The sequence below is a fragment of the Lathyrus oleraceus genome, chromosome 1, assembly GCF_024323335.1.
Source record: "Lathyrus oleraceus cultivar Zhongwan6 chromosome 1, CAAS_Psat_ZW6_1.0, whole genome shotgun sequence".
NCBI classification, from domain to species: Eukaryota; Viridiplantae; Streptophyta; class Magnoliopsida; order Fabales; family Fabaceae; genus Lathyrus; species Lathyrus oleraceus.
The window spans coordinates 326,890,706-326,903,793 of record NC_066579.1 but is presented as its reverse complement, the minus strand read 5'-3'; the positions used below and the strand labels follow the sequence as shown (position 1 = coordinate 326,903,793).

At 35.4% G+C, this 13,088-nt stretch overlaps 1 protein-coding gene across 1 annotated transcript; it reads left to right on the top strand.

Annotated features, from left to right (window-relative positions):
- Nucleotides 1–7,861: 7,861 nt before the first annotated feature.
- On the top strand, nucleotides 7,862–9,871 carry LOC127133848 (flavonol 3-O-glucosyltransferase UGT89B1). The gene has a single exon (XM_051061765.1). The coding sequence runs from the start codon at nucleotides 8,288–8,290 to the stop codon at nucleotides 9,683–9,685; it is 1,398 nt and encodes a 465-aa protein (XP_050917722.1). The 5' UTR covers nucleotides 7,862–8,287; the 3' UTR covers nucleotides 9,686–9,871.
- Nucleotides 9,872–13,088: the final 3,217 nt, after the last annotated feature.

Here is a 13,088-nt window from a genome sequence, read left to right as displayed (position 1 = left end):
GGCTCATGTTGATTCATCTGAAACAAAGTCATTGATGAATCAACTAGCATTAGACATGAAGAGATTTCATTAGTCAATGATGGATTGGGGAAGAATAAGGATGAAGATGAAGAAGGAAGAATAAGGATGAAGATGAAGAGGGAAGAATAAGGATGAAGATAGGAGAGGAATTTCATCTGATCAATACCATCCATTCATTTTGGGACATGAAATGTACATTTCATCAATCCCCTAAATCCAATGGTTTTGATCAAACAAAAGTCAAATCAACCATGACCAAGGCCCAAAAAGAAATTTAAAGATCACAAGACCATAAAAATGGCTCAACATAATTTTTAAGCAATTATTCAATTAAAAATCAATTTAAAAATGAATTAAAATGCAATTTAATTTCATCAAAACCTCAAATCCCTTCAAAACACCAAATAAATGGGCAAGGGATTTATCCTAGGTCAAATAAGGTCAAAGGATCTTAAACAATTTTTTTTATGATATTTGGAAAGTCAAAATTATTTTTAAACAATTAAAAATATGCAATTCATGAAAAATATTAAAATTAATCCAAAAAATAATTTTAATTAAAAATATGTAAGAGAAAAATATTTAAAGTTTTTGGTGAAAGTCCCATATTTTTTGGATTAAAATTGAAATTATTATGAATTAAACAAAATAAGCGGATTAAATGAAAATTCAAAAAATAAAAAGAAAATAGGAAAAATGAGGGCCATCAGATCTCTCTCATTAATTGAGGTGGCATATCTGATGGCCAAGCGCTTCCATCATATTTTGCAGTCAACGCGTGTACACACGTGGTAATCAGGAAGGAGGGTCAGGATTAAAACATTTCAAATAAATCAGATGGCCAGGATGCACGCCAGCACATCTTCTCCGGTGGACCTCACCGGACTGGTTCACCATAAACCATCACCAAAATAAAAAGTAAGGACATCATTTTAAAGGAAAAATGCTTCGATTTTGAGGATCATGAACTGAGTTGCTTCGATTTGACCTCAAAGCAACTCAATCTTGTTACCTACATTGGTAGGACTTCAAACAACCAATAATCAAGCAAAATAGTTGAGAAATGAGGGAGAATCGAAGAAGATAAGTTTGAGAAAATTCACCTTCGGGTAGCTTTAAATTGGTTTGATCTTGATCTGAATTCACTTGGTTCTTCCTCCTCTTGCTTGTAGTGCCCAATTGAGATGAAAAAGGCAATGAATCCTTGGAGTTTGAATATAAAAACCAAAGGTGAAATTCAAACTTGATTTCAAAGAAATCCTCAAGGTATTCTATGGTGTAGGGTTCTGGGATGTCTTGGCAAAGCTTGGGCAATGTGTGTATCCTGATCTTGAGGCAATGCACTTATTTATATAGGCAATGGAATTCATTTTTGCACCCTTTGAAATTTTTCCAAAATTAGTAACATTGGTGCATGGATGCATGGGCAATAATTTGGGCCCAAAACCATGATGCAATTCAACTTCAATTCATGCATAATGAGTATTGAGGCAAACATGTAAGCATGCAATAGGAAATGATTATTTGAATTCAAAACTTGTCAAAATAAACTTATGAAAGGAACCATGCGCAAGCCCCTCAAATCTTGTCCAAATTAAGCGATCTTGGACTTTTTGGAAATGTGACATCAAGGTTAACAACTTTGATGTAGAACAATTTTCCATTTGAATCTTGGATCATGATGAATTTTGAGGTGGAAGTTGGAGAAATCAAACATAATTGAAATTTGTCTAAGTACCAAGTCAAATGACCACTTCTTCCACCTTGAATAATGTTTGCTATGAGCTTCAAATGTAAGTGGTTCCTTCACCAAAGTTTTAGATCTTTCATCCCTCTTCAATTTGGTCACAAATTTGGAATCATTTGGATTTGGTATAAGGGAGTTATGCATTTTAGAAGTTGAGGAAAATTGCTTTTTCAATGATGATGACCCAAAATGACCTATAACGTTTCCTCTTGGCACATGCCCTTGCAAGTTGAATTTGACATTTCTAAAATAATAAAATTTGGATAGGACATCTTGAATTTGATCATGAAAATTTTATGGCCTTCATCTTATAAAAATTGAGAAAATTATGGTCCTTGGAAGTTGACCTCCTAACTAGGGCACAAACAAAATGACCTATAATCTTTCACCATAAAACATGACTTTCCAAGCAAAACTAGATCTTGATGTCAACATGAAAGTTGTTTGGAATGTAATAAATAGTAACATTTGTCTTGGAATAATTTTCATATGACAAATATTATAGGAGATAGGATTTAGGGAACCCCTGTTTTGACCAGTTGACTTTCTCTGGTCAACCTCTTTGAACCAACTTGTAAACTTTAAGTTCTATTGATATTTGGGACTCATGGAGGATCATATATACATAAGATGATGTATAATGAAGTGTCCCTAGAAATATTTGACCAATTGTTTAAGAAACTTGCTGAGGAAGTCACACAAGATACCAAGATGAATTAGGGCTTTCAAGGCAAACAAGCTTCAAATTCTTGATGAATTCTTGATCAAAATGATAAATGAATAAGATGGGGATCCATATATGATATTTAGAACCAATGTGAAACTTTCCTTGATTGATCTCTTGTACTAATGGTCTTAAACCCTAGTTGTGAGCTTGATGAGGCATTGGGGGATGCACACAGTACCTATAAAAGAAACAAAGCTATACATAGACATATTTTGGTATTTTTGGTTAGTAAAAAAAGAAAAATAAAGTATAATACAATCAAATATGATTGCTAATCTCTCCCAATGCAAAACCAATGAATGAGGGGTAAGGAGGATACCAAGGTGTGAACCCAAAGCCAATGCAGATGATGAGATATCATGAGGGATCTTAGGGTTAAAATTGGGGTCTTACAGCTGCCCCTATTCAAGGGAATTCTAATTGAGGATGTGAAGGTTAAAATATTTGTATCAACTCAGTAGAATGGACTTACATAACAACATCAAGAAATAAATTTTGGTCCCTAAGAGACCTCATGATGCATTTGATATGAATGTTAAAATAATATTTGTGGGGAATATATTGCCACAAAAGAAAAGAATCCGGAAGAAACTGAAAGTCCATAGGAGCATAATGCATTCCGGAAGGAACACTCACTGGGGAACTATGTCACTATATTGCAAGACAATGTGCACAATCTATGACAACAACATCAACAACTGAAACCTACCATTGAAGATCAATAAGACCCCATGGATCCCTAACCATTAACAATGGATATATGGGACTCACATGTCCCATACAACTTCAAACCATATTCCTTAGAAATGTTCGACGATAAAATTCCCCTTAATAACACATTGTTTCTATCAACACTCAAATGGTCATCATTAGTTTCCCTCAAATGAAAACTGATGACGGGGATGCTGAAAGAAGCAGCCATCTGCTGGTATATCAGCCTTTCGAGGTTCTCCATAACTAGTTATCAGGACTTGAAGAAGAAAAATATACACCATTTCTCGACTAACAAACACATGAAAGTCTCCACCACAATCCTTTTCGAAATTCACCAAACTTATGATGAGACCTTAAGAGAATATTTGTGTGTGCTTCAACGAAGAAACCGTTAAGGCTGCCCATCTAAACCAAGAGATATCGTGGGGGTCTTCTAGAATGGCTTAAAGTCAGATCATTTCAATGAGTCTTTAGCATAAAAGTCAGCATCTTCAATGGAAGAGATCACGGATAAGGAAAAATGCTACATCAAAGGAGAAGAAAGTAATGCTGAAAGAAGGACAAGGGATGCGAAGGTACAAAGTGGTAAGCCTCAATCATCCAGACACAAGAAAAATTAGAATACAATATCGCTATGTGAAAAAGTTATTTTCAAGCCCACCCGAAATCCCTCGAGTGCTTCAGTCCACTTAATACTAGAATGGAACGAATTCTACGAGATGTTTACCACGCCCAAATCATTCTCGTGCCTTATTCTATTAACAGAGATTCCATGGAAAATGATTCTAGCAAATGGTGTAAGTACCACATGATCAGGGGTTATAACACTAATGGTTGTCATCATTTAAAAGGAGAAATAAAACATTTAAGTAAATAACTGATCTTTTGCCCTCTATTAGGGGCTGCCTCGCCCTAGGTGTTCCATACTCCCCCAATCATGGGAAACATAGGAAAAGACGTTCCTTGTTCCTTGATAAGAGGAGTGGTAATCAGAATCGCGAAAAATTGTATGTGGCTCTAGATGCTAGAGGTAAACAAAAATTTCAAATGAAAATAATGGTGGGGAATGTCAAAGTGGGGGAGGTGTTCCTGCTTCTATTCAGTGTTTCAAGTGTGGAGTACCGGGTCATCATGCTTCAAAGTGTACTAGCATGACATGCTTCAGATGTGGGAAACCGAGAAATCGGGTTGCTGAATGCAAGAGTGACGTGGTGACTTGTTTCAATTATGGGGAACCATGTCATATTAGTACACAATGTCAGAAGCCCAAGAATGGGTCAAATACAAAAGCTAGTGGGAAAAGTGTTTGCTCTCAGTGGGAAGGATGTATCTAAGATTGATAACTTTATTCGAGGTACGTGTTTTATTAATGATATTCCTTTAATTATTATCATTGATACAGGTGCGACATGTTCATTTATATCTGCTGAAAGTGTGAAAAGATGGAATCTTGTGGTGTTTACTATGAATGGTAGTATGGTTATCGATACTTCAACTAATGGATCGGTGACTACTTATTTTTTTTTTTTGAATTACCCTTTGATGATCTATGGTAAGGACTTTGGTATTGAATTGTCATGCTTACTGTTGAGTCATCTTGATGTTATTCTATGGATGAATTGGTTGCAGTTCAACCGTGTGCATATCAACTGCTATAATAAGTCAATGTTGTGTCCTGAGTTTATTGAAGAGGGAGATTTGAAGTTCATATCTGCTAGTCACATGGAAGAGATCTTGAAATATGAAGCCCAGGTGTTTGCGATGTATGCTTCTTTGAAAGTTAAAAGTAAAGCAAAAATGGTTGATTTTACCGTAGTGTGTGAATTTCCAGATGTGTTTCTAGACGACATTGCTAATCTACCGCCAGAGAGAGATTGAGTTCACCATAGATTTGGTACCTGGTAGCAGACATGTGTCGATGGCACCATACATGATGTTTGCATCATAGTTGGGTGAACTGAAGAGTCAGTTAGAAGATCTTCTTGAGAAGAAGATTGTCATACCAAGTGTATCACCACAGGGATCTCAAATGTTGTTAGTAAATAAGAAATATGATAGTATGAGGCTATGTATTGACTATCGGCGACTGAATAAGGTTACAATTAAGAATACATATCATCTTCATATGATTGATGACCTTATGGATCAATTGGTTAAGGCATGTGTGTTTAGTAAGATCGACTTGAGATCAAGCTATCATCAGACTCGAGTGGAAGATGAAGATATCTTGAAGAATGCGTTTAGGACCAAATACATCCACTATGATTACTCAGTGAAGTCGTTTGGTGTTTCTAATGCCCCTGGTGTATTTATGGAGTATATGAATATGATATTTTATCCCTACTTGTATCAGTTTGTTGTAGTGTTTATTGATAATATCCTGGTGTATTCTAAATCTAATGAAGATCATACTAAACTTAAAGTTGTGCTTCAGGTTTTTAGGAGAATAAATTGTATGTCAAGTTATTCAAATGTAAGTTCTGGTTGCAGAAAGCAAGTTTTATTCCTTATGTGGTTTCTAGTGATGGGATAGCAGTGGATCCTTCCAAGGTAGACGCAGTGCTACAATGGGAGGCTCCTAAGTCAGTTATAGAGATTCAAAGTTTTCTGGGGTTGGCCGGTTACTACAGAAGATTTATTGAATGGTTTTTGAAGATAGCTCTGCCTTTGACTCATTTGACTCAAAAGGATTAAGCTTTTGTGTGGGATGTCCAGTACGAAGAATGTTTCAAGAACTGAAGAAGAAGTTGATGACGACGCCAATTCTAATTTTACCAGAGCGAAAGAACCTTTTATGGTATATTATGGTTCGTCCAAGATGGGCTTATGTGGTGTACTTATGCAAGATGGAAAACTGGCAGTTTATGTTTCACGATAGTTGAAGATACATGAGAGGAACTATCATACCCATGATTTAGAGTTGACAATAGTGGTGCTTGTGTTGAAAGTATGGAGGCACTATTTGTATGGTCCGAGGTTTGAGGTGTTCAACAATCACAAGAGTTTGAAATACCTATTGTATCATAAGGAGATCAATATGAGGTAGAGGAGGTTAGAATTTTTGAAGGACTGTGATTTTGGTTTGAATTACCATCCTGGTAAATCCAATGTTGTAGAAGATTATTTGAGTTGGAAGTCGTTGCAAATGTCAACATTAACGATTAGAGAATTGGATTTGATCGAACAATTCAAAGATCTGAGCTTAGGATGTGAGGTGACTCTTAATAATGTAAGGTTAGGTATGCTGAAGTTGACTAGCGTAACAAAACATGAGACTCAAAGAAACGACTGCTAGGTTCAAACAAACTAGTAATCTTGTCAATACATAACCAACAACAAAACAAATCAATCAAGATAACAATTCAAAGATCCAAGCTGAACAACTATTGCTTCACAAAGAAACAATAGTTTTGAATATAATAATAATAAACATAGTTATTGGTATATTGTGCTTCTATTTTTTTACTTTCTTTCTTAATTTTTTTACTTTAACTATTTATTTGTTTATAAATTACATTATTTAAAAATTTTACACTTAAATTTTTTTTCATAGATTTTTTTTCTCTAAAAAATTTAATTTCTTGAATTAATTTTTAAAATTCTTTCTCACAAGTTCTTGATTTTATTCTTAATATTTAAATTTTCCATCACAATTTTATCTAATTGTGAGATTTAATATGAATTATTTAAAAACACTGAAATTAAAATTGAATTAGTTGTTTAAAGATGAGTAACTTAATAAGACTCATTGAATAATTAAAAGATGAATTGTTTAATTGAAGATGTTCTAATGCTTTGTTTGGTACTTGTTCTATTGGGGAAACTACGACGAAATAGGGTTTTTGATGTATTACATTATTGTGACATTGTGAATCGTAGGTTTGTAATCATGATGCTTATTTAATCGGTAGTATCGATGTTGATGCAATATTGTTTAATATCTTGTCATCTCTGATAAGGTGGATCTAGTGGAGGATACCTGCATGGATAGAACTCTAACGTCCAAATCAATTTAGAGTTCAAAATTGAAAATAGTAAACGTGAAGTTTAGAGATTGTGTACCTGCGAACCTCTTACAAAGTATTTACATCTAAGACCTTGCGGAGTAGACTAGACAATAGACCAATAGACCATAAGTTATTAGGTGTTTGATCGACAAAGAATAATGTATCTTAGCATTTGATCAGTATGGATCAGAGGGTTCCAGAGTTTGATCGACGCAAACTGACGAGTCATGTGTTTGTGATTAACACGTAAACGTAAAGAATCAGAAAGAAAATTAAATAAAAGAAAATTATTTATTTGTATAAATGAAAGTCGAAAGAAAGAGATAATAATAAATTTAATTTTTAAATAACATAAAACCCTAAAATATAATATGTATTGTTAAAAGTTTAAAAAATTTAGATATTTATCTTTCTAATATAAGTTTTTGTTTTTATTATACTTCCCTCTCACTTTTGGGTGGAAGGCAGAATGTGGTGGACTCACGATCTACACTTAAAATCATAATCATGTTCTTTTCTTCTTGTATGAAAGAATGGAGAGATATCGGAAAGTGATTTGTTTTTTCTTTTATCAATCTTTCCTTGCAAAATTATTAATAACAATTTTATTCCGTTGATATAAATACATAATATGTAAAATAATACTGGTTGGATCAAATCCAGAATCTTTGATTAAATTGCAATAAATCTGTTCTTGGATATTTAATTTTTATTTTAATTGTTTATAAGATAATATAAAAGGATGACGGTGAAGTGTAATCAATTATATTATGTTTATATATATAATTAAAATGATGTAAACTTATTTAATGCCCATTGTGATTGCGTAAATAAATTAAACTCATATAACTATTGAAGAAACAAATCTTAGTCTCGGTCTTCAACATTTTGTAATATCAGACAAAAGATAATCCTTTCCTGTGGTAGCCTGGTAGGTAGCAAATCAGTCAACAACCTACTTCATTTCTCATTCAATTCAATTGTTTATATTGTCTAATATATCCTTCCGTGTTCTGATTCTAATTCAACTTGCATACCATTTCCCCTTCCCAAACCCAAACCAGCACCACCATGAAGGGCAATACGCCGCCACATATCCTGGTGATCCCATTCCCAGCTCAAGGTCACATGATACCCCTCCTCGATCTAACCCACAAACTCGCCACCACCGGCAAAAACATCACCATAACGATTCTCACTACCCCGAAAAACCAAACATTCCTAACCCCTCTTCTCAACACCCACCCTTCAATCATCCACCCATTAATCCTCTCTTTCCCATCCAACCCTTCCATCCCCCATGCTGTCGAAAACACTAAAGACTTACCAAACTCATTTTCCACCTTCATCCTCTCTCTTTCAGATCTCCACCACCCTCTTCTCCAATGGTTCCACTCTCACCCTTCTCCTCCTCACTACATCATCTCCGACATGTTCTGTGGTTGGACGCAACATCTCGCTTCTCAACTCAACGTTCCTCGATTCGTTTTCTCTCCTTCCGGTGCTTTCGCTTTCTCCGCCATCTGTTTCCTATGGAAGAATCTCCCAACGCGTGTCAACCCAATCGACGAAAACGAGGTTGTTTCGTATCATAGCATTCCGAATTCCCCAAAATACCCTTGGTGGCAAGTTTCTCCTTTGTTTCGCAGCTATATCCCTGGTGACACTGATTCGGAGACACTGAAGAATTTGTTTCTTTGCAACATTCAAAGCTGGGGACTTATTGTTAACACGTTTGATGAATTTGAAAAGCCATATATTGATCATCTGAAAACTGAACTGGGTCATGATCGTGTGTGGGCGGTTGGACCATTACTGCCTATGGATGATTCATCTACCATGGCTTTACAAAGAGGTGGATCTAGTTCTGTTTCAGCAAACGACATCGTTTCATGGCTTGATCAAAGACAAGACAGGAAAGTGGTGTACGCGTGTTTCGGTAGTCAAACTATTCTTACTAAGGATCAAACGGATGCTATTGCTTCTGCGTTGGCGAAAAGTGGGGTCCATTTTATATGGTCGATAAAACAGGATGCGAAGACAAAAAACGAGAATGAGGATGCTGTTGTTGGAAGAGGTCTTGTGATTAGAGGCTGGGTCCCACAGGTGTTGATACTGAGGCATAGGGCTGTGGGGGCGTTTTTGACTCATTGTGGATGGAACTCGGTGTTGGAATCGGTGGTGGCTGGGGTTCCGATGCTTGCGTGGCCAATAACTGCGGATCAATATGTGAATGCTACGTTGGTTGTGGATGAATTGAAAGTGGGTAAGAAAGTGTGTGAAGGTGGTGAAAGTGTTCCTGACTCAGATGAGTTGGGTCGAGTTTTGGCTGAGTCGGTTGGTGGGAGTGGTAAGGAAATTAGTGCGGCGTTGAAATTGCAGCGAGCGGCGTTGGGTGCTGCTGGAGAAGGTGGAAGCTCTTATACGGATTTGCGATGTTTGATGGAACAACTTGTTTTAGGATGTTAAAAAGTAGTAAAAAGAATAAGGTTCAGCTGTTGATAGTTATTTCATGCTATAAAGTGTAAAAGATTATAATCATTAAAACTCAATAATCGACTGGAACTCAATAAATGACAAATACAAGATTATTGACAAACACAAGAGGACCCGGATCCTCTCCGGCTGCTCTCTCATGTTTTCTCAAGTTTTTTATATTGCTTTAATCTTAGTCATTTATATAGTAACTAATATTAATTATATTTTTATATTTGATCAAAATGAGTGGCTGAGATAGAGAAGGATCATTCAGCCACTGCAGAGGATCTGTGTCCACAAAAAGAAACACAGATCCTCTCATGCTGCTCTCTCATGTTTTTCATGTTGCTCTAATCTTAGCCATTTATGCAGTAATTTTTTTTATATTTGATTAAAATGAGTGACTGAGATGGAACATGATCATTCAGCCATTGAAGAGGATCCATGTCCAAAAAAGGGACACAACATAGTCTAGACTATGTTATTACTTCTTACAATTTCCCGTCAAGCACTTTTGATCTATGTGATTAGTATTTATCCGACAAATATAATATTTTCTTTATGATCAAATATATTTATAATTTTTATTTTATTTTATATAAATCAAATATTTTTTGCACGCAATTAAAAAGATTAATCTCTCGAGCCGCGCATGACACTACAATAGACGGTAAAACTCCTTCCAAAGATTTAACAATATTGAATATCTATATATATAGATATAGATATAGGTATTGAGAGAGCAAAAATAGGGATACATATCCTCTCCTGATTTTCTCTTCCATATTGTTGCAATCTCAGTCATAATTTTTCATAATTTTTATCCTTTGGATCATGAGCACGAGGGATGGCCGAAGATAGGCATGAGGATCATTTTCCTAAAAATAGAGAGATTTAGTTTTTTAAGTTTGTTTCCTTTCTCTCTCTTTTTCTTTTTATCCATTTTTCCTCCTTTATGGTGCTCGAGTACACCCAATGACATTACATTTTCGAGGTGTCATCTTGATTCTTGATTTTTCATCTTCCATTTTATTTCATTTTGAAGCGTTGATTCGTTTCATCTGTTCCATTATATAAAGGTTGTTTTGGCCTTTCAAACAATTTTAGTTCCCTTTCATGACTGGACTTTTATTGTTTGTGAACCCTTTCTTCTTCTTCTTCTTCTTCTTCTTCTAAGCTATAGTGATTCATGTTATTTCTATTTTTTTCCTTCTTAAGCATATAGTTTCTGGTTCATCCTCATTATCAAGCTCTTATTGTCCTTAGTAGTCTCTTCGCTTCACTTTTTTTTATCATTTCTAACCCATTTCCTTACATTTGTTATTTATCTTTCTAACATTCGCTATGACTAACTTAGAAAATGTTCCTGAGAATATAAATGGAGCTGATGGGGAAGATTCTCCAATATCAGCAATTTATGAGAACCCTGATATCCCAACTGTTGAACCTTTAGAAGGTAACGGCCCTAATCCTAACTTTATTGTATTGAGGGATAGTTTTGGACTTTGGGGGTTCTATAGAGAGACGCGACGGTCTTCTCAATACTTCTAATGAAGATGGAAAGGGGAATCCTAACAATCTGGATTTTAGGAAGGTGGTTTCCCATCTTGCCTCCTCCATTTGGTCTTATGCGGATCCAGATGTAGGTATAACAACTCAGGATAAGCGATGAGCTTGCTTTTTACCAATACATTTAGGGTGGGACTGTTTACTAGTAAACTTGTTAAACAAAACAAGTTTCTATAAATACTTAAGGGATCAAATTCGAAAATCTCCCAGAACATACTTGTGTGAATTTAAACCTCTGAACATCATGTTATGATTAAAATCGAAACACAATATGAAGATAACAATGTGAAATTTTGACAAGACTTGGAATGTAAAAGGTTTTGAAATAAAGATAAACTAAAATCGAAATGCAAACTGAAGATAAAATTACAGGAATCGAAATGTAACTAAATATATAGAAAGGCTTGAATGTAAAAGTGTTTGAAATTTATAAATGTGGAACGCTTACGTACATTTTCTTCACTCGTTTCTCAATTACGCATATACTTTGTGTATGTAGAAATGTGAGTACAATTCCATACCCCTATAACATAAACAGGCGTCCCCTTATATACTAATCTAAAATAACTACCTACAAAAGGTCGACCAAACAAATCATGAAACATTTTACTTCCATGCAACCGTTATCTTCGACGAGCCTCGACGTGTCTTCGAGTAACCACATGTTCTAATCCAATTCCCGCTCTTTTAATCAGGCTAAATAACCAACTAGAACATTTGAAATTTTAACTAAGCCCACAGACTCTACCGACGCTCATCGACCTTCAGCTGTCTCGACCAAACTTGCCACATACATAATTTTCTATATGTTCAAATCATTTTAACTCATAACTTTGATTTAATACATCTGATTTTTAGATTTCAACATGGCACACTTATTCTTACTTACTATTTAGAGTTAGGTCTAAAAATCCAAGGTAACAAATTACCCCCCCCCTAAATTCCATGTTTCGATTTGAATCAGAAAAAAGAAACGTGGCATTTTTTATCGTAATTTTTGACACTGCTTCCACTTATTTGTTGACGTCATTGTCATTATTACCCCTTTTTACGGTGCATTGCCATTTTCAATGAGATCTGTTTCAAGATCTCATCATCATTCCTATTTTCTAAGAGGTCATGGATGTGCACGTCTCCTTTAGCTGGTGTCTTCCTTGTCTTTATTGGCAATTTTAATTCTACCAAATCTCTGCTCAAACCTGTAATTTCATTATAATCCCAAGCAAAACAATCCTTAAATTCATGAAGTAACTTAATTACCTCTACCCTTAGATTTGGATCGATGTTGGCACTAGTCTAAGTCAGCCTTTTGATAGTTCCATCGCCCAAATCAACTTCTTCAAGTGGATCTTGAGGCTACATATTTGTAATAGACGCAATTGGATCCTTCTCGAAACCCAAAAGCTCATCGTCATAGATGCAATCGAGCCTCTGATCTTTTTGACCATCATCTTCTAAGCCTGTTAATCGTGGCTCTTTGACTTGTTGAGGTCCAACATTGATCCTTTGACTTATGTCGAACACTTCTATCTTATTGGCTTAAACAACCATATATGGTATTTCAGCTTCTAAATCCACTTTTAATCTGTTCTCGGCTACGTAAGTCGAAATCTGCTTCAATGCGTCAAAATCAGACATCATCATCAAATTCGTCGCCCTAGCCAGTTGGTCAGATTGTGTCTGAATCATAATATATCTCACCCATGATCTCTGTATCCTATATGAATTCATGAGTTAGGTGGAGCTTCAGAGAATAGAATGCCTCGTCTAGAGGCATGTAAGCTAACTTTGTTGGTGTCTGTCGCATCTCAAAAAAACACGCACA